Below are 21,758 nucleotides of genomic sequence, written 5' to 3' on the forward strand. Positions count from 1 at the left end.
TGTATGAATACAGTAAGAAACTGAAAAAAATGTATATTGTACCAAAACCCAAACACAATTATATACTGTAATAAAAAACAGCAAAGACATTATTATATTTTATTAAATTATATTTTAACAAAAGAAGGAAGGGAGTTTTTTTGGAAACAAGTGACTGGTTAAAATTTGATAGCTGGTCTGCAGCATTTACTCACTTACACACGGCACATTCACACTTTTTTATTATAATAACTAGAACAAAGTCACAGATCTTAGATTTTTACCAAATTCCAAAAAAAAATATTGTCATTTAGAGCATTTATTCGCAGAAAATGAGAAATGACTGAAATAACAAAAAGGTGCAGAGCTTTCAGACCTCAAATAATGCAAAGAAAACAAGTTCATATTCATAAAGTTTTAGGAGTTCTGAATCAATATTTGGTGGAATAACCCTGATTTTTAATCACAGTTTTCATGCATCTTGTCACCATGGTCTCCTCCACCAGTTTTATGCCTTTACTCCTGGTGCAAAAATTCAAGCAGTTCAGTTTGGTGGTTTGATGGCCTGTGATCATCCACCTTCCTCTTGATTATATTCCAGAGGTTTTTTAATTTGGTAAAATCAAAGAAAATCATCATTGTAATAAGTGATCTCTTACTTTTTTTTAAGTGGTCTCTTACTTGAACAGATTTAGTGACACAATTACAGCAGATATAAACTCAGAGAGACAGGAGGAACAGGATCACAGCAGTCTAACACTGGATGCTGTTTTATTCTGAGTCTCGCTGCACCTGTGCTCTTACAGCCGGCCGGTGGACAGTGCTCTAATGATGGGGGACAGTGTCTTGTGAGGAAGCACTAAGATGAAAGGCAGTGGGTGACTCCGGTCAGAGAGAACAAAGCCGTGGAGCCTCAGCCAGTCTACCATCTGAGCACAATAGAGGACGAGCACCACTCTGCCCCACGTGTCTGAGTTTATTTCTGCCAGGAAACATCAAATAAAGCAATATCCTGATGATCAGAACAAAGCCTGGTCCGGTGGCCTGCTGACGAGTCTGCAACTGCAGTTCAGGAGCAGGAAAATGAGCCACTTCTATTAGTCTGAGGTAGAGAAATGATAAATGCAGCGAATCTCCTCCAAAACCAGATCATTCCTGAGCCAAGATTCCCATATATAGCTATTCATTAACATTAATTACATTACCTTCATGTAGTTTACATTCTTTAAATTTAAATATTACTGAAAATAGCATATGTAGTAGCATTAAACATTCACAGTCAAATTAAATAATAGTGATAAAACATGCAAATATAAATATATTTACAGCTCTGGAAAAATTAAGAGACCACTTCAGTTTCTGAATCAGTTTCTCTGAATTTTCTATTTATAGGTTTATGTTTGAGTAAGATGAACATTGTTGTTTTATTCTATAAACTACAGACAACATTTCTCCCAAATTCCAAATAAAAATATTGTCATTTAGAGCATTTATTTGCAGAAAATGAGAAATGTCTGAAATAACAAAAAAGATGCAGAGCTTTCAGACTTCAAATAATGCAAAATTAATCACAGTTTTCATGCATCTTGATATGTTCTCCTCCACCAGTCTTACACACTGCTTTTGGATAACTTTATGCTGCTTTACTCCTGGTGCAGAAATTGAGTCAGTTCAGCTTGTTTTGATGGCTTGTGATCATCTATCTTCCTCTTGATTATATTCCAGAGGTTTTCAATTTGGTAAAATCAAAGAAACTCAGGTTTTAAATGCTAGCTGTTTTTTTTCCAGACCTGTATTTTTTTAATTATTGTTGTTCATAGTTGTTAGACATGTATAGAAATACAGTACTTACTAGTATATACTGATTTCAGGTGGTCTTATGTGTAATATATTGAATAGTGAATCATAATCATTATTGCTATTAATATGATTCAGAATATTATTATAATCATATATATATATATATATATATATATATATATATATATATATATATATATATATATATATATATATATATATATATATATATATATCGTTATTGTAATAATTTTATATTAATATTATGTTATTTTTATTAATGGAAATCTTTTTTTTTTTTTTTTTGTACTTCTACCACTAGTACTAGTACCATTACTTAAAATATATCACCCCCATATATATTATATATGATCAATTTTATAGTAATTCTTGAAATGCAGATAGTGAAAGGCGGAAATGAAGAATAAAAAAATGGGAAAATAGATGGAAACCCATTTCTTCTTTACTACATCAAATGGACAAAATTAAATAATGAAGTTTAGAATTAAAAAAAAAATCAGAAAACTGAACTGATAAAGATTACACTGACCAGGTCTGGCCTATCAGCTGCAATATTGAGTCTGGCTATAATAGGAAATGCAGATTAATGAGGAGTGTGTCCTCAGAGCGGGTGTTTTGTGTGTGTGAGGAGATGTGTGTGTGTGTGTGTGGGGGGGGGGGGGTTATGATTACAGGTTAGAAGGCTGGATGCATTTCTAAAATCTGCCAATTGCAGCAATCAGTCCCTGAGCTGGTACCCCTCCCCTATCTGTCTCACACCCCCCCTGACACACTGCTGTTCTCCACTTCACTCCTCTACACACACACACACTGAACACACACAGGCGTCCATTCTAACGGGACAACACCAAACACACACACTCACACAGAGAAATGGGAGCTGTTGGATTTACCTGTACTCTGCTGGGAGTCAGGAGCTCTTTACCTGGAGAGATAAGGATTTAAACTGGGCGTTAGATGAGGTTTAGTGAGAGATCAGGTGAGTGGATTTGATTCCTCTTCTCTCTTTACCGACACAGATCTCTGATACGGAAAGGAAAGTTGCTCAATTCAGTCAAAATAGTGTTTTATTGCTCATTATCTGTGAAACGTTCCTCTGAAACCTGTTACATCTTGTTAAATAAGTAGCTTTTACTTTTTATTATGTGCAGTATAGGGATGTGCCATATCGTATTGTGTTCAATAATATTGCAAGAATGTTTGACCTGATATAAAAGACAAGGGGAACAATATTAACACAGCCTGCCTTTTGTTTGATTTGCTATTTACTGTTTTACAAGCTTTATAGTTTGCAGTTTATTTGCATACACTAAATATGCTGCACTTTAGATTTTTGCTGTTACATTACTTTATTTCTGTTTTACACTATTATTATTATTATTTTATGCACAATCAGGGTCTTGATAATTTACTGTTCACAAAATAGGCATTTATACATTTATAGGATTGTTTTTGCTCTTTGTTTGTTTGTTTTTTGTTAATACTGTATGAATGACACTGGTGTATATTAATCAAAACACAAATTCACTTTTTTGTTGTATATTTAAATTTGTAAAAATATTCAATGTTTTGTCATATCATCAAGAATACAGTTAATGCTAAATTTTGTGCATATTTCACTCATAAATTATGAGCCTAGTCTAAACTATATAAATACTGACTAATAGCTAGCTACCCAGCTAACAGAGAATGTTGTAATAACATTTATCAACATATATAAATTAAAACAATTAAAAGGTTTCACACAGGTTAGCCTGTAATGTTACAGAAATAATCTCTCAGGAGGGTTCTGAAAACGTGTGACATAATAATGGTTTGCATCACAACAGAACTTATTATTAGAACTTTTTTTCACACAACGTTCCCAGCTAGACAAATATTATCATTATGGAGATGTTAACAGTAACATTCCCAACACAAAAAAAAAACTAAAAATAAAGCATTGACACAATGACATTGCAGTGACGTTAACTAAAAACTGTAACAGAATGTTAGAAAACATTCAACTAACCAAAGATTTTTTAACTGTGTAGCTAATTAGCTATGCTAAAACTTTCTTAGATTTTTGAAATCAGATTTTAAGCTGAGAACATCTAAAGGGAGATTTGTTTGTACTAATTACAGATGTTTTTAGGCTGTTTCACTAAAAAAGACTACAGAAAAGACACTAATAAGTATGGTTGGACAATATGGATAAAAATGATATTAGACTCTAGTTAATTTTTTTTATTTTGGTTTTGGTTGATGCAATATTATTCCAATATTGATATGAACAATGTAAAAGTCTGCCATAAAAATAATAATAACAAACATGTAAAAAAAAATGCCATTCAGTGACGTTTAATAATGCTTTATGATCCAGCGGACTAAGGTGTTGCCACTATCCCAGATCATGCTTCTTGCCATCAGCAGCCAGAGTCCGAGACAGACAGGATAATTGTCCTTGCTTTCTCTGGGTGGGTACAGTAGGTGGTGCTCCCTCCTCACATCACTCCTAGTGTTATATTGGTCAGCACAGGTGTCTGTGAGCTAATGTATCAGAGCTGGGGATTCTGTGCTTTCTTTTAAGGATGTTGTCTGGTCTTCACCCTCCTACTAGTAATAGAGGAGGGTCCAAGTAAACAGTTGGGGTAATTGATCTTCCAAAATGGGGAGAAATGGGAGAAAAAAAAATCATATTTAAATCAACATTATTGAAACATTCTCTCCATTGTGATATACTGTATATTCTTACTTATATTCTTAATTATTTTTGCACAGTCCAACTAATTTCAAACTACTCCACTTAACAATCATAATAGAAAAAAAAAACTAGTTATCATGCAAAACATAAAGCCTACTTCCCTGTTTATATAATTTATGGTAACGCTTTATAATACAGCACGCATTTTAGAGGGTAAGTACTGTATACTTATAGAGTAAGAACAGTAAAAATCAGGTGAGGTGTGGGTTTATTAACCATTAATATAAAACCTTGTGGTTTCTGTATATTAATAAATACATTTTCTTTAAAATCTCAGCACTCCTGATTGTGTTTTTTGAAGATATATAAATATTACTGTATTTTAGTCTCAACATTACTATACGTATACCTTTTCTTTCTACTCCATCCTGACTGTTTTTTAGCTGCTCCACCTTGACAGTTTTAAAAGCATAAATCAAATTCTCATCTTCTTTTTCAAACTCATAAAATATTTATAATAATAATAATTCCCTGGAGTGTGACTGGAATGAAGCCTATATGATGCTACATTATTTTATATTAAAAATTGCACCACAAGTTTAGGGAAACTGCAGGTTTTTGGTCTTTATTTGTACCTACATTTAAGTTCGAGTAGGACTCCATAAGTGTTTTGAATATATTGATTCATAGAGAACAGTTACACCATAAGTGTTGGGAAAGTGCAAAGTAAGTTTCAGAAAGTTACCTTGTTGTTGCTCTCTTGTTCCTGGTTGTATTTTATTTATACATACAGTTAAAGTACCTGTAGGACCCGGTAAGTATTTTGAATCTACTGGTTCATCCAGAGAAGTTCCCCTCTAAAACATGGGCTGTATTATAAAGCTCTAGCAAATGTATTAATATATATATTTTTATTCATAAAATGTTGTATTTGCAGGAATGTTGGAGGAGGAGCTTGGTCGTTCTTCAGAAGCACATCACTCCTCTCAGCTCTTGGTCAAACTTGGACGCTGTCATGGGCAGAGATAGCCATCTGGGGTTGAACTGCCTCCTGTTACCTGCTGTCCAGAATGGCATATCTTAAAGCCCTACTGCTGGATGTTTATCATATTTTATTACCTCCTCGTTCGTCTGGCCGGCTTCTTCAGCCCCCTTCATCCTTTCATCCCTGCATAATTGGGAGGAGTAGCAGGCTTTTGGATGTGTCAGAATACAGAATGTGTTAGTAGTGGACAGGCTCCCTGAGTCATCCTTATTACTATTATTTTTTGAACAAAAGCCTTGTCCAATTGGTCTTAAACTATCTGTAAATGTATGCATGCTAGCTTGTGGTTTGTAGACGAGCTTCCTGGCTTTTCTGTGTGTGTGTGTGTGTGTGTGTGTGTGTGTGTGTGTTTGTGTGTGTTTGTACTCTCTGTGGCCGTGTATGTTTGCCAGGTCGTGTCACTTTCCACTGGTGCTTAAGTCATGCCTCGGAGACCGGATGTCAGCAGCAGCTGTTGCTTGCCAGTTCACCTGAACGAGGACAATGCCCGCTTCGGCCTGCTGGCGGCGCTCATCCTGCTCTACCTGTTGTGTGGGGCTCTTGTGTTTTCTGCCCTGGAGCGGCCCTCTGAGCTGCAGGCTCACCAGCAGTGGCAGGAACAGCTGGACAACTTCACCCAGCAGCACAGGCTGAGTCTGCACAGTCTGCAGGTGCTGCTGAGGCAGTATGAGGAGGCCTTCGTCACGGGGATTCGGGTGGACCCTCTGAGACCCCGCTGGGACTTCTCTGGGGCCTTCTATTTCGTTGGCACAGTGATTTCCACGATAGGTATGCATTTACTTTGTTCTGTGACTAGGAACAATCCGGTATATTGTGATACAGTATGTTGAATCTAATGTTGCACCTAAATGCAAGCAGTTGATCTAAGAGGATGCAAATGCAAAGTGGTTTTAATAGATGTTGCATAGAAAGTAATAAAATAACAGACAATACTAAGACTAGATAAACAAAGAAAATACGCAAAAAAACAAAAAGCGGAATGACCAAAATAAGGATAAAAAATGATGTCAAACTCAAAACTCAAAAAATACTCGAACTGAATCGATACATTTGAATCAGTGTTTCGATACACTATTTTAAAGTCCTAATCAAATCATGACTGCCCCAAAACAAGTTTTGTTGCGTCACAAAGTTTTGAAAACGTTGTGAATCTAAATGTTGCACCTAAATGCAAGTAATTCATCTAAGTTATCTAAGATCAGAAAGATCTCTGATCTCAGAACTGTTTGTTGTCAACATCGCCACATTTTAAAAGAGATGCAAAGCATCCCTCAGGGCTCCGGTAGCCAATGGCAAGCTGCATGACCGGGATTCAAACTGGCAATCTCCTGATCATAGTGGCAACGCTTAGCCTGCTGGACCACTCTGAGCTCTAGAACCCCCTGATTTTAGTTGAGCTCAAATTTGAAAAAGGCTAAAAAAAATGTAAGGGGTAGTTTAGGAGGGGCACTGGATGATGTATGGGTTTAGAGGCAGTGCTGGAGGGAGAGCTGATTGGCAGTTTGCCTCTGATAGTGGTGAGATACAGATGGTTGGACGTCAGCAGGGGGTTTGTATTATTGATTGATTTATAGTCTAAGCTGCATAATTTGATGTGTCTGCATACCAAAGTACACAGAAACATCTTCCACACCTATAATAACACAGTATAACCTAAGAAATCACTGCAGAGGTGGAAAGTGCCATAATAAAAGTTTTTTTTTTTTTAATTAAGAAATGTTTATAATAATTTTAAGCAGGACTGGTTTGTTTCATTACTTCAAAGGAACACATTCCAGCTATTAATGGAAGAAATATTTTAGGATTTAGGGTATAGTGGCTCTTTAAATCACAGACAAAATTTGTTATAGAACACATTATCATATTTACGTTTTAGCCAATCAGAACATTGAGATCTAACAACAGTGTATAACACTGTTATCTTTTAAACACAACATTAAATAAACCACTTCTGACACCAATATTACATGTAAGCATATAACAAAAAGTATATGGTACAATATCAATGCTTACTTACACCCCAATCTTAGCCCTTGTTTATGCTTTTTTCCATTTTTTAAATGGTCCCTTCTGTTCCTTTCTGGTTTCTTACACAACCAAAGAAATACATTTCTCCAATCTTTTAAATTATTTCAAAAGGATCTTTCAAAAGGAATGGGATTATTCTCACCAGGTCTGTCTGGAATAGTCCTTAGAAGTCCTTAGAAATCCTGAGAAATAATCCAACTTTGTTTTGGCCGTGAAGAAGCTTCAGTGAAATATAATTATACCTCTTACGTTGTGATTTGAACTTTAAGTTCAAAGGTTCATTAGTCAGAGGAATAAAGCAACAGCTTCCTCTGAACCTCCATTGTTACCAAATGGCTTCCGTTTGTGGATGGCTTGTAATCTGGGGTAAATAATCAGTACTGCCCCCCAAAGGTCAGGGTAGGAATTACAACTACAAAAAAAAATGTGACTGCTGTCACAAAAATATGTTGACAACAAACAGTTCTGAGATCAGAGATCAGTCCGATCTTAGATAACTTAGATCAGTGTATCGAAACACTGATTCAAATGAATTGATTCAGTTCGAGTCTTTTTTGAGTTTCGAGTTTGACATCAAAACTCATATCATTTATTATCCTTATTCTATTTTATTGATTCCTGTTTTTGTTAATATTTTAGTTGTTTATCTTGTCTTAGAAGATAAACTTAGTAGATAAATTGTTACTTTATTATTTTCTATACAATATTTATTAAAACCGCTTTGCATTTGCATCCTACCTGCGAGTCTCAATCGTTACAGTTCAGCTCCAGTACTGAAGGGCTTTCGTCCGGCACTGTTTAGTGATTTCCCTGATAAAACATACCTACCTGGCCACACTAAACCTGCGCATTAACACTAGAGTTGGCTCGATGAGTATCTGCCGATACTGATATCAATCAGATAGCATCTTTTTTTTCCTCTCCTAAACTAAGCTGTTAATAATGCATTGATCTAAATGCACTTTGCTTAACACTGAAATCTAAATAACATCATGTTCAAACTGTGGAACAGATTATCTACTTCCATATGAAGCTGAGAATACTGGCATGCAGACCTGGGCTGTAGTGTTAAGTATCTCCTGATATTTGTTTCAGTAATTTTGACCAGTGTTAGACTGATTCTGACACAGAGTATTGTTTAAGTATAGGCACAACCTTATTTAACATAAAATAAAAAAGGAAATTACCAACATAGTTCTGAACATTGGGTCTTCAGGAGTAAAACTGAAGCCTCAGTGATCCTATTAGGTGCGGGTTCTTTAGATTTCTTTACAGGGTTGATCATAGTCAACCTTATTATCTACCAATATAGTAAAAACTACAACAAAGAAACAGGACTGGATACCCCTTTGTAAAGTGTTTCAGGCCCAGAGCAATACGTTTCTCGGACAGAAGCAAATATTAGATAAACTATATGATTTCAACCAGTTTAGTAACTACTGGTTAGCTCCAGAAAGCTTCATTTTAATATAATATATAGAATAAATATGTTTGCGTTATTGACATCAGTTGTACTATGTTGTTTTTTAAATGTCTGGTTGTGTCTCTAGTATGAAGGAATGCCATGTGAGCTGTTTTTTGTGAAAAAAAAAAAAAATTCTGTGTTTCTGTATAGCCCTGCTTTATTTTACTGAAATAGAGGTCTCTGAAGAAAGACAGATTTTCGGCTCTTGCTCATGAAGAGCAGACATGCAAAAAAATCGCCTCTGATTGGCTAACAGCACTGCAGCAGAGAATGCCTACCTGCCTTTAACCCCACAGTCAATTTTACAGCTTTAAAACTCAAAGTATAAAAAGTTTTCAGAGATACAGCCTTAGTTAAAGATATAGCACCAAGTGCTAAGTAAAGTTAACCTCTCGCTTAACATCAGACTCTCAGCAGCACTCTGCCTGCGGCATTGCTAATGTTACTTACTGCGAAGCTAACGCAACTAAACTCATACCTCAGACTTGGTGATTCGGTGCTTGGGCAGTTTCACAACGTTGAAGCCCCGGAGTCGCCCTATATCATAAAATCGGCGCCTGCTTTGTCTGGTGTTCTGTCAAGTTGTGCTGCCTTGTCAAAGCGTGCTTTCCTATATTATATATTATATATATTTAAGGTCTCTGTAAAACGCAGAATCAACCGGAGATCCGATTTAAACCTATAGTTATTTACACAAGATAGCTAACGCTAACTAGCTGGTGTAAAAAGGGCTGTAAGCACTTTAGCTAACAAGACAGTTTCAGCTCTGCTGCAGCCCAGCTTCAGCTCTGTCTGTGGCCAGTCTTGAGCTGAGTTTGGCGAAGCCATGAAAACTAATTCACGGGTTGATGTAGACAAGATGCTTTTACTGATCAACTTGTTTTTCTGAGGATTTTCTTTTCTTAGCTACTTAGCTACAGAAAATGGGGGTTGAGGAACAGTTTCATATGCAGCATACATATACAACTCAGAGAGACCTACTGTATTTCACAAAGAACAAGAAAAAGTGGATTTTAGTGGAAGGACACCTCTGAACAAAAGCAACTGGAACTGGAATTAAAATCATGAATGCATCACTAATACTGATTCACCTTTTCTTTCCCTCTACAGGCTTTGGCATGACCACACCTGCCACCGTTGGCGGTAAAGTCTTTCTGATATTCTACGGACTCATCGGCTGTGCTGCGACTATTCTGTTCTTCAACCTCTTCTTGGAGCGCATTATCACTATGCTGGCGTACATCATGCGCTGGTGTCACGAGAGGCAGCTGCGACGGGCCGGCGTTGGGGGAGTGGAGGCCCGTGGTGAGGATGACAGCCTGGAGGGCTGGAAACCGTCTGTGTATTATGTGATGCTGATTCTGGGCATCGCTGCATTGTTGATTGCTTGCTGCGCCTCGGCGCTCTACTCCACCATGGAGGAATGGGACTACTTTGATGCTCTGTACTTCTGTTTCGTAGCCTTTAGCACTATTGGCTTTGGTGATTTGGTGAGCAGCCAGAGGGAGAGCTATAAGGCTCAGGAGGCCTACAGGGTAGGCAACTGCCTCTTCATCCTCATGGGCGTCTGCTGCATCTACTCGCTCTTTAACGTCATCTCCATCATCATCAAGCAGACGCTGAACTGGATCCTGGGTAGGCTGGACTGCAGCAGGATGCAGTGCCCGTGTCGAGGTCGCTCCTACAGGAGGCAGGGCCGGGGCTGCTGCGGCTGCTGCTGCTGCCCCTGCCTGCCCGGTCAGCGCCGCAGCCAACACCCCCTGCCCAGCCACCCCCGGCAGAGAGTGCAAAAACGCAACGCTGTGCACCCTGCCCCTGCTAATGAGGCAGCGAGAAAGCAGCGTTTCACTAATGCATCAGTGGAAACAGTGTGCGACAGTGAGACTGATGCTGGCCCGGGGCCAGATGGAGGTTATCTAACAGGGCGCAGACTGTCTGGAGAAATGATCTCAGTTAATGACTTTATGGCCAACAAGGTTTCTCTAGCAATTCTGCAGAAGCAGCTCTCTGAGACGGCCCACGGAAACCCAAGACAGAGCCACATTCGCCAGAATGGCTTCTCTGGAGGGGTGGGGGCGTTTGCTATCATGAATAATCGCCTACAAGAGACCAGTGTGGACAGGTAGTTCATTCTTTAGAATAGAAGGGGACTGCCAGGACATTATAGCCAGTGACCCAGTGACCAGTATCAGCCAATATAGTTTTGAGGCCTTAATAGAAGTGTACAGAGAAAAACAGAGAGAATTTAAACCATGAATATGCCAATTTAGTGGCATGCATTATAAATTGTCTAATACTTGATTATGCATCCTCTTGCATTAATAACATTGCACCAATCCTGTCAGGCAAGGATTACAGTACAGCTTTAAAAAGCAGAGAAGAGGTGTGCCAAGACCAGGATCGAGAAACACTTAATCCCCCAATTTACACGGCCAATTACCCAACCCACTCATTAGGACTCCCCCTATCACTAGTGTAATATCCTACGGTGGCGTGTAGCAATAATCACACTGGTGCCGTTTTTTTTGTTTCGTGCCCTTTATTCTCCAACGCTAACACAACAGCTTCTACACATGAACTCCCCTCTGTAGCTTGTGTCTCTCTATTTATATCCCTGTAGATATATCACTATACTGAGAAGGTAGCTCCCCCTAGAGGCGTTAACCATAAATGTTAAGACATGTCATTCAGTCTACCACATCCCTCCCCTCTAGATTAAACTACTTTTATTACTCTTACTAGCCATTTACACTAGACATCCTGGAACTCCCAAGTAACCCTTAACTATCACAGCTACTTACTATAACTTCTTTAACACATATGCCATACATATGATTGATTTTTTTTGTTTGTTTGTTTTTTTTTTCCATACAACACACATAACATTTTTAACTAGGGAATTGGGTTGACTACCGCATCCCAGTGAGGTTCCAGGACGCATTCTTGTCCTGTGGCTGGGGAACTCACTACTAACTATGTATAGTCCTTCAAGTACTCTGGAGCTTTCCTCGCTCTCTGAGATCTTCTCACAGCTGGTGAGTCAATTGCAGGTGAAGACTCAGACTGCTTCACAGTTGCATCTGCTGCCTTGCTGTCAGCAGAACCAGTGGATACGTCTACCTCAGGTACTACCTGAAGTGGTGGTTCAGGAACGTCCTCCTCAGGCAAGATGTCAGGCAACTCCCCTGGTAACAACTCCTGTGTGGTGGAACTCCTAACACGTACTTGGTCGATGTGTCGTCTCACAACTTGTCCATTTCCTAAAGTAACTTGGAAAGACACAGGGCCTGTCTTCTCTGTTATTTCTCCTGGTACCCAGGCTGGACCTGAGCCAAAGTTGCGAGTGTAGACCAAGTCTCCCTCTCCAAGTATTCTCTCTCGAGCATGCATGTCATGATAACCTTTTTGTTTCTTTTGTTTGTCATGTATCCTGTTCCTGAAGTCTGGATGTATTAAGTCCAGTGTTGACCTCAACTTCCTACCACACAACAGCTCCGCTGGTGACTTGCCAGTTGTAGATTGGGGTCTTATGCGATAGCTGAACAGAGCTTGGGACATTCTAGCTTCAATAGAGTCTCCTGCCATCTTCTTCATGAGTGACTTAAACGTCTGCACGGCCCTCTCTGCTAAGCCATTAGAAGAAGGATGGTATGGTGCAATTGTGACGTGACGTATACCATTCTTTTCAGCAAACTCTTGGAACTGTTCACTCGTAAAACAGGTACCATTATCTGACACTATGATTTCAGGTATGCCATGTTGACTGAAACTCTTTCTAAGACATTCAATGGTAACTGCAGATGTAGAGCTACTCACAGAATATGCGTCGATCCACTTTGAGTACGCATCCACGATGATCAGGAACATTCTTCCCATCCATGGACCCGCATAATCGATGTGGACTCTCCTCCATGGTTTATCAGGAACTTCCCAGGGATGTAATGGGGCCACTGGAGGACTGTTCTGGTTTTCCTGGCAGGTCACACACTCCTTTACCAGCGCCTCCACCTCTGCATCGATGTTTGGCCACCACATGTAACTTCTTGCCAACCCTTTCATTCGGGTGATGCCGGGGTGTGCTTGGTGTAATTGTTTCAGTAAGGCATTGCGTCCAGGTAGGGGAACAACAACACGTCCTCCCCACAGGATACATCCTTCCTGGGTGCTGAGCTCATCCTGGCATCGGACGTATGGAATGAACTCAGGACTGTTCACCTTTGGCCAGCCTCGCAAGATGTATTCACGCACTCTTGCTAGCACAGGGTCTTTGTCCGTCCACTTCTTGATTTGCTGTGCGTTTACCAGTTGTACGCCAATGTCTTCAAACAACAGCACTCTCTCCTCCTCCTCAGGCGTGCTCTCTTTTTTTCCATCCAAGGGTAGTCTACTCAGTGCGTCAGCGTTCGTATGGTCCCGGCCAACCTTGTAGATGATGGTGTACTCATACGCTGCTAACGTCACTGCCCATCTCTGAATCCTAGAAGATGTCATCTGTGGTATGGCTCTCATTTCACTGAACAGTGAGATTAGTGGCTTGTGATCAGTCACTATAACGAACTGTCTCCCATACAGGTATTTATGGAACTTTTTCACTCCAAAAACTACTGCAAGTCCTTCCTTATCCAACTGGGAGTAGTTTTTCTCAGCTGCACTTAAAGTTCTTGAGACAAACCCTATGGGTCTCTCTGAGCCATCCACCATACGATGAGAGAGAACGGCTCCCACACCGTAGGGAGATGCATCACACGCTAAGATGAGTGGTTTGTTTGGATTGGATACTGATCCACCCGCGATGCTCTATTTACCGTGAGTTTATAATCCCCACATATCCTCATGGATCCATCTGGTTTTCGCACTGGAACTATGGGCGCCGCCCACTCTGCAACTTGTACTGGCTCAATTATCTGGTCATCCAGGAGCCTCTGCAACTCGCTTTCGACCAGTGGCTTGACTGCATAGGGTACCGGTCTAGGTTTACAGAATCGTGGTTGGGCCTCCCGATCCACATTAATCTTCGCCGTGACACCCTTTAGCTGTCCTAACCCTTCTTTGAACACCTCAGCGTGTCTTTCGAGGATCCTCTCTAGCTGCACTTTGGGCTGCAATTCCACCTTGTTCACTAACTGCTCCATCATGTCCAGCTCGTGTAGCCAACTTCGCCCTAGTAGGTTTGGTCCTTCACCTCCAACTACTACTACAGGTAAGTTCTTTTCTTTGTTTTCATATTGCACTTTCACTTGTGTCATGCCCAGCACTCCTAACTTCTCTCCTGTGTATGTTTTTAATTTCAGCGAGCAGGGCTTTAATTCTGCGGTGTCTGTTTTCTTCCACAGTTGTGTGTATTGCTGTTTGCTTAATATGGTTACTCCACAGCCAGTATCCATTTCAAATGTTACTTTCATTCCATTTACATTCATGGTGCGTGTGATGGGCGCTACCCTGGTCAGCTCTTCTGACATGCTGTAAATTGTGTGAAAACTCATGTCCTCTGTATCACTTTCTCCCTCCCCTCTAAGTTGATTCGCACGCTGCTCTTTTCCTGGGCCCTTGCATTCGCCTTTTTGCCCTTTGAACGTTGCCTTCCGCACATGTGAATTGCCCGCCATTGACCTACAAGCTTTCTTAATGTGCCTTGTGGGCATTGTGCTGGCCTTTGCAGCGATAACAACTGGAGAATTTGCGATGAGTTTTGTCAGCAGACACTTTGTGGACACCTACTTGAGACTTCGACACACGTGCATGCAGTGCTGCGTCCTCAGCCAGCTTCCCTTGCATTTCTTGCACATCTTTTGACGCCGATTCCATAGCCTGGCATAATTCCAAAGCCGTCTCAAAAGTCAGTTTCGTTTCAGATAAAAGTCGCCGTTGCATTCGGTCATCATTCACTCCAAACACCAATCTGTCCCTTAACATTTCTGACAATGCATCTTTGTAGTCACAATGTACTGCTAATTTCCTCAATTCAGCCACATACTCTATCGACTCGCTGCTCTTCCGTATGCGTGAATTAAATTTTAATCTTTGCACAATTTCACTCGGAGCGGGGCTGAAATGCTTCTTAAGCTCAGCAGTAAGCTGGTCATACGTTTTTGCTTTCGGCAATTCAGGACTGACTAAATTCCTCAGCAAGCTATAAGTAGTAGCCCCAACTCCACTTAACAGTACAGCCTTCTGTCTTTCTGGCTCTGTAATATCATTAGCTTCGAAGAAAAAGTCCAACATTTCACTATATTTCTCCCAAGACTGAGTAGCATTATCAAACGGGGTTACCGTCCCGATTACAGCCGCCATACTTGCTTGCCGCTGTGGTGGTGAAACTCCGTGCACCTATTAAAAATTGGAACTGCTGGATTTACTGGAGCTCGCTCCTCCGTGACTCGTCTGAGAACTTTTTAAATCCGTTAAATCCTCGTCGCCAATTGTGTAATATCCTACGGTGGCGTGTAGCAATAATCACACTGGTGCCGTTTCTTTTGTTTTGTGCCCTTTATTCTCCAATGCTAACACAACAGCTTCTACACATGAACTCCCCTCTGTAGCTTGTGTCTCTCTATTTATATCCCTGTAGATATATCACTATACTGAGAAGGTAGCTCCCCCTAGAGGCGTTAACCATAAATGTTAAGACATGTCATTCAGTCTACCACAACTAGTGATGCCCCTTCACCAGAAGGGTGAAGACTAACACATGCCTCCTCCGACACATGTGAAGTCAACTGCTGCTCATGCAGCATTACCCAGTAGCATCATAGCGCACTTGGAGGAAAATGCAGCGACTCAGGTCAGAAGACTTGTGCTGATCGACATCACTCTTTCGAGTGATGTGGTGAGAGAGTGTCATCTACCCTTCCAAAGAAAACCAGGCCAATTGTGCTCTCTCGGGGCTCTGGTAGCTGATGGCAAGCTGCATAAACAGGATTCAAATCAGCAATCTTCTGATCATAGTGGCAGCGGCTTAGTCTGCTGGACCACTCGGAGCCCTAGCAGCTCGTATACTTAACATATATAACTATACCAGTGTAAGAATGACAACTGCAAACTTAGCTTAACATGTCTTATAGTCTTTACAAAACCAAACTGAACTGATGCACTATGAAAGAAAGAGGTTGAGTGCAAAGATCTACTGAGCACAAGCAGTGACAAATCAGGATACACTTTATGTCACACTCCTCACTCAACACAAATACAGGCCAATCAGTATGTAAATCCCACTTATAAAGAGCACCTAAAGAGTGATTGATCTGCTGAGTACTAGGAGAGACCAATCAGGACGCTCTTCCAAAAAGTGTGCAATCAAGCCTAATTTACAATGTCCTGATTTCTGGGATATTGTACTGTATATGATTTGTGGGCATCAGGGTGCCTCAATATATGTGGGAGAATCCCGCAGGTTGCTGGAGAAGTGGGATGTCTGGTTCTGGTCCATTTTAGATCACAAATTTGGACTTGTGCACTCCACAGTTGTCATCCTGGAATGTGATCTGGATCTGTGATGATCTCAAACGACAGGTTTAAATCACTACCTGGCAGAATTGGCACTGGAACGATTAGTCGATATAATCAACAATGTTGATTAATTAAATTTGTCGACTACAAATTTCATTGTCGACTTATTGTTAATTTGTAGCAGTCCATCATTACACAAAGTGCTGGAAACAGAAACGCAATGGGAGATGGGTAAATGGCTCACTCACACAATTTATACTCAACTTAATAAATCCTAAATATCAGTACATTTCACGTTTAAACAACATTCGGACATTTGAATGCCTTTAAAATCTCATGTTCAGCTGTTTCTATTGTTTTCAGAGATGGAGAACATGGCAGAAATAATCGTTGACTAATCGACTAATCGAAAAAATAATCATCAGATTAGTCGACTACCAAAATAATCATTAGTTGCAACCCTACTATATTGAAGCAAGAGGATGAGCAATGCAATCAAATATTGGAAAATCAATGAATGCACGACGCAAATTCTTTGTCTGGGGAGTTCAAACAGATACAGATTAGTAGTATATACAGGTTTATTAGAATATATATGATGTGTACTACAGAGTAGATCACGCCTAAAAGGTGAGCTGCATCTCTTACTTAAGCTTTGCCTAATTAAAATAGCTCGTGGATACAGCTTCGCAGAGACAGGTGGTGTTAAACGAGCAAGGTGGTGGTCTCGTCTGTAGAGGAGATCGCATTTGAAGTTTCACATCTGCTTGGGAAATGCAGAAGGCTGTGGCATTTCAATTGTATCAGCTCATCTGGGAGTCACTTTGAGCAGCTGAAGTGATTGGCTTATATGGTGAGCAATCAGACTGGACCTCTGGAGAGCTCCTTCAGCGACTCTTCAGGAAAAACGGCTGATTTACAAGAGCCGCGCAGCCGCTGCCACGCCACGCTGTCTGAAAAGCACCATGCAGGGGACAGACAAGAGTCGTTTAACGGCACTTCCATACGACATCATTTAACAGCAGCTGTCAGCGATAGTAAGTGTTCCCCTAAAAACAAATTAACTGGAGTGAATACAAATATTTTTGGATTTCTGGATTGTGTGTTTTTTAACAATGGACAGCTCACTGCAATGCCTGCTGTTTATTGGAAGCTCTGGGATTGACATCAGAATTTGTATGAATTACAGTTACAAGAAAATGTATGTGAACAGTGAATCCATTAGGATTACGTGGATTTCTGCATAAATTGATCATTAAACGTTTTCAGATCTTCATCTAAGTCACAACAACAGACTTTCTCCATTTGTAGACCTGTAATCTGGCTTTTAGAGATACTTTTGTAACCCTTTCCACTCTCATGCAAGTCAACAATTCTTGGTCTTTTAAGGGCTGTTTTGTGCGAGGCATGATTCACGCAACTCAAGCAATGCTTCTTAAGAACAGCAAACTCAAAACTTGTGTGTTTTTTGTGTGTTTTGGGCTGTGCAATACTGCAAAATTTGGTATCTATTCAATACCAAGTAAATACAGGGCCAGTATTGCCGATACTGATACCAATACCGATACTTTTTACTACTACTATCTACGTTTGTGTAGGGGAGAGCACTGTATATTATAATTCATGAAGTGAATGGATCATCAATATGCCAATTTGAATGAAAACTGGAATTTTCATGATAATTATATTGTTTTGTAAGTTTTTCTTTTAATTAATCATTAATGTTTTTGATGATACAACACAGGACAAATCTTTATGTAGGTAGCATATCTATTTTTCAGATCCTGTGAATTAGTTCATTTAGTTTTATTTTAACTGGCTAAATATATATTCCCTATGTGACTGTCTGAAAAAGTTTATTAAACAGTCTGCTAAACTACTGGGATGACCAATAACACTGAAAAATAAAATTAAAATCTTATCACACAAGTATCTATCAATATCCAATACCAATCGATAGTATTGGTACTATCGATATTTTAAATCAATCTGCCCACACCTAGGGCAGGGCAGCTTTAACCAACACATCCAATCTCATCACATCCTGGCTCCAATTAGCTCTTAGAAAAGTCATTAGCTTAGGGGTTTACATACTTTTTACCCCCCCTTACTGTAAATGTTAACATTTCGTGTTCAATAAAACCATGCAAACATAATTAATAACATAATTGTTTGCGTGGTTTTAGTTTAAGAATACAGTGTTTGTCTATTGTTGTGACTTAGATAAAGATCAGAACACATGTAATAATTTTTAAGCACATTTACATACTTTTTCTTGCAACTGTATCTGTTGGAAATACCTTTGGCCTGAGCACATGTACAAATTGTGTGTGATTATTAAATTATTACTCATCCTTACGCAAACAAAGACCTGTAGAGATGCGCTGTATCTGTAGATAGACTGTATAAAGATGAATGTAGATAATGTAGATAGATAATACACTGTACTGTACTGTACTGTAAATAGCTGCTTTGCACATTTGACGATGAATCCTCACTTTAACTTCCAGTGTATGACTGTAATGGTTACAGGATAATCATACTGTTTAATTGTAGAAGAGATATCACACTATAAAGCCAGTTTGAAACTGCTGAACTGTTGAACTGCTGAATTGCCTTTTCCTCTTCAAACTGTGTGCTTCCACAGCTTTGCTTTATTTAACGTTAAAGCTGAAGAACTAGCAATATTTTACTGAATCAGTTCTGTCCCTACAGGAGACTCTTACAACATCAACAACAACAGAATGATGTTATCACATACACAACTCTTACTAAATCTAGTGTACTGAATTGAATTCTGCTGCCCTCTTCAGGCGTAATCTTTCTATTACCAACCCATTTAGGATCTTTATTTTTTATTTTATCTTTGCATGTAGTGCTGTTTAAAACCAGTTCCCCAGCAAATAGAAAAAAATACCTTTATATGCACTATACTGCCAAAAGTATTAACACGCCCATTCAAATAATTAAATTCAGCTGTTTCAATTACTTTCGTGTCCCCAGTTGTATTATAATAGTAAAAGCAGCAGCTAGTCATGCTGAAGACTGCTTCTACAAACTTATTAGTGAAAAAATACAATTATTAGTGAAAAAATGGGTTCACACTACATGATTTTAGCCCAGTTTTTCACTCTCCAACAGTTTTTCATTGATCGCAAATCGAAGGTAAATCGAGGATCACTCATCATCACTCACTCAGTCACTCAGATGCCTGACAAATATTTGGCATGCTAGATATCCAACCCAGTCAGCGACTAGGAGTCAAGAGCAGCTGCTACCCACAGCCAATGGGATCACAGAAAGACCTCAGTCCCAGTAAATTGTTTTAGTGTGAATCTGGCATAAAATAATGTGGAGCTGATCAAGAGGCTCTTACTGAGAAAAGCAAGCTTTATTTATCAGAATCCATCAAACTAAACTGCTGAAGCTGCTGCTGTTCTTGAAACAATCGATTGATTGATTGATTAATTTATTGATCACCCCACAGTCCAGACCTCAACTTCATTGAATGTGTTTAGGATGGCTGAGCTGATGGGAAGCAAAAAATACTAAAACCTCTAAAACTAAAACTTAGTCTTCTGTATAAAGTGAGACTTTTGAAAAGAACAGAAGCTGTAAAACAGGTAACGCTATTCACACACTAAACATTACTTATAGAGGCTTCTGTTTACTGACATCAACACTGTGGTTCTAATTCCAGGTTCACACTAAACGATTTAAGCCCAGTTTTTCAGTCGCCAACAGTTTTTCATTGATCGCAAAATGGAGACTAAGCCACTGCTGACAGATCTCAGAACAGTCGGAGAACCCCTGCAAATATTTGGCATGCTAAATATCTGACTCAGTAGGTGACTGGGAGTCAGGAGCAGTGGCTACCCACAACCTATGAGCTGATTGGTTGGTGAGCTAGAGCTAGAGCATTTAAAAGGTTTAGAACTGAGTTTAGAAACAAGTTTAAAACCCCCAAAATTTTTCCAATTTTATTCAATTGCTCCATATAAACCCATTTAGATTTGGACTCACTTCAAGTGCGTATTCTCCTCTATAGAGATTCACTGGCATGGCATCACTATCGTTCTTGTGTGTGTTTAATTTTCCCACTGTGAAAAGTCATTAATTAATCATGTAGTGTGAAAGTCTTAACAACTCAACGACAAATTCAGCACAAGCAATTGTGCAGTGTAATCATGATGACCCAGTAAGTTGTGTAGTGTGACTCTGGCATAAAAGGATATAGAGCTGATCAAGAGACTCTTACTGAGAAGACAAGCAAGCTTTATTTATCAGAATCCATCAAACTAAACTACTGAAGCTGCTGCTGTTCTTGAAACAATCAATTAATTGATTGATTGATTGATTGATCACCCCAGAGTCCAGACTTAAAACTTAATCTGAATAAAGTGAGCCTCCTGAAAAGAACAGACTACAAACAGACTACAAACAGATAACAGCTATTCACACACTACACACTAACTACTTATTGAGGCTTCTGTTAAATTTTCTGTTAAATTGCTCTTGATTTTTTTTTTTGAGTGTTTTGACTGGAAATGAATTAAAAGAAGGGTGGTTTCTGACTGTAAGCTATAAAAAGACATGTAAACAACTCCTGGAATAGACCTTAAACTAGATTAGAGCAGTTATTAGGCCTGTTAGACTTTGACACGTGCTGAACGGTGTCTGAATGCTCCGTATTTTGACACGGCCGCTGCAAATAAACGCACACCACATGTATCAGCCGCTCTGTTTTATTACTTTATTACAGTTAACGTTAAATTAACACAGCTGTCGTCAATCAACGAGATGTGTAAAATATGCACAAAGGTCATTTCACACAACAGTATGCAATAATGACTCCATTCATTGAACAGACATGAGGAAATCTGTCGGCAATATTAACACTGTTAATCTATTGGTCGATTCAAAGAGGTCAGTAAGGCAACACAGTACAGATCATGCAAACATCAGATCACGGGAGAAGGAGACGTCTGAGGAAGTGGAGCGATCCACGCTGTAGGCCTGCATGTCTGGAGACTTCAAAAAAAGTGCTTTCGTGCACAGAGCTGTGCACGACTGTGCTTCATCTTCATTCACCATTTACAATCTAGCAGTGGACGATCAGAAATCAATGTTTGGCTCTCCTCTTATTTAGACCGACTAAGAAAACCTGTTTCTAGAAAATTCTAACTGCAATATATCTTTCTAACAATTCCAAAGGCTTGATAAAGTCACGTTTTTACACATTACCTGAGTGTTGCTCTGTTTACGACAAATATATTCAATCAGGAAAAAAT

At 39.4% G+C, this 21,758-nt stretch overlaps 1 protein-coding gene and 1 pseudogene across 1 annotated transcript; one reads left to right on the forward strand and one right to left on the reverse strand.

Moving 5' to 3' along the window:
- The first annotated feature begins 5,423 nt into the window (after positions 1-5,423).
- Positions 5,424-11,735, forward strand: kcnk12l (potassium channel, subfamily K, member 12 like). Its single transcript, XM_022675954.2, has 2 exons — positions 5,424-6,296; positions 10,132-11,735. The coding sequence occupies exons 1-2, from the start codon at positions 5,951-5,953 to the stop codon at positions 11,145-11,147; spliced, it is 1,362 nt and encodes a 453-aa protein (XP_022531675.1). The 5' UTR covers positions 5,424-5,950; the 3' UTR covers positions 11,148-11,735.
- A 259-nt stretch (positions 11,736-11,994) lies between these two features.
- LOC111193853 (uncharacterized protein K02A2.6-like) lies at positions 11,995-15,362 on the reverse strand (annotated as a pseudogene).
- Positions 15,363-21,758: the final 6,396 nt, after the last annotated feature.

This window comes from Astyanax mexicanus, chromosome 17 (assembly GCF_023375975.1).
Source record: "Astyanax mexicanus isolate ESR-SI-001 chromosome 17, AstMex3_surface, whole genome shotgun sequence".
In the NCBI taxonomy this organism is placed as follows: Eukaryota; Metazoa; Chordata; class Actinopteri; order Characiformes; family Acestrorhamphidae; genus Astyanax; species Astyanax mexicanus.

What these genes read in the sequence shown, in the direction of transcription:
- kcnk12l (XM_022675954.2), top strand. Translation starts at nt 5,951, where the DNA reads ATGCCTCGGAGACCGGATGTCAGCAGCAGCTGTTGCTTGCCAGTTCAC. An exon ending in CACAGTGATTTCCACGATAG is followed by an intron (nt 6,297 to 10,131) that starts GTATGCATTTAC and finishes TTCCCTCTACAG; the next exon opens with GCTTTGGCATGACCACACCT.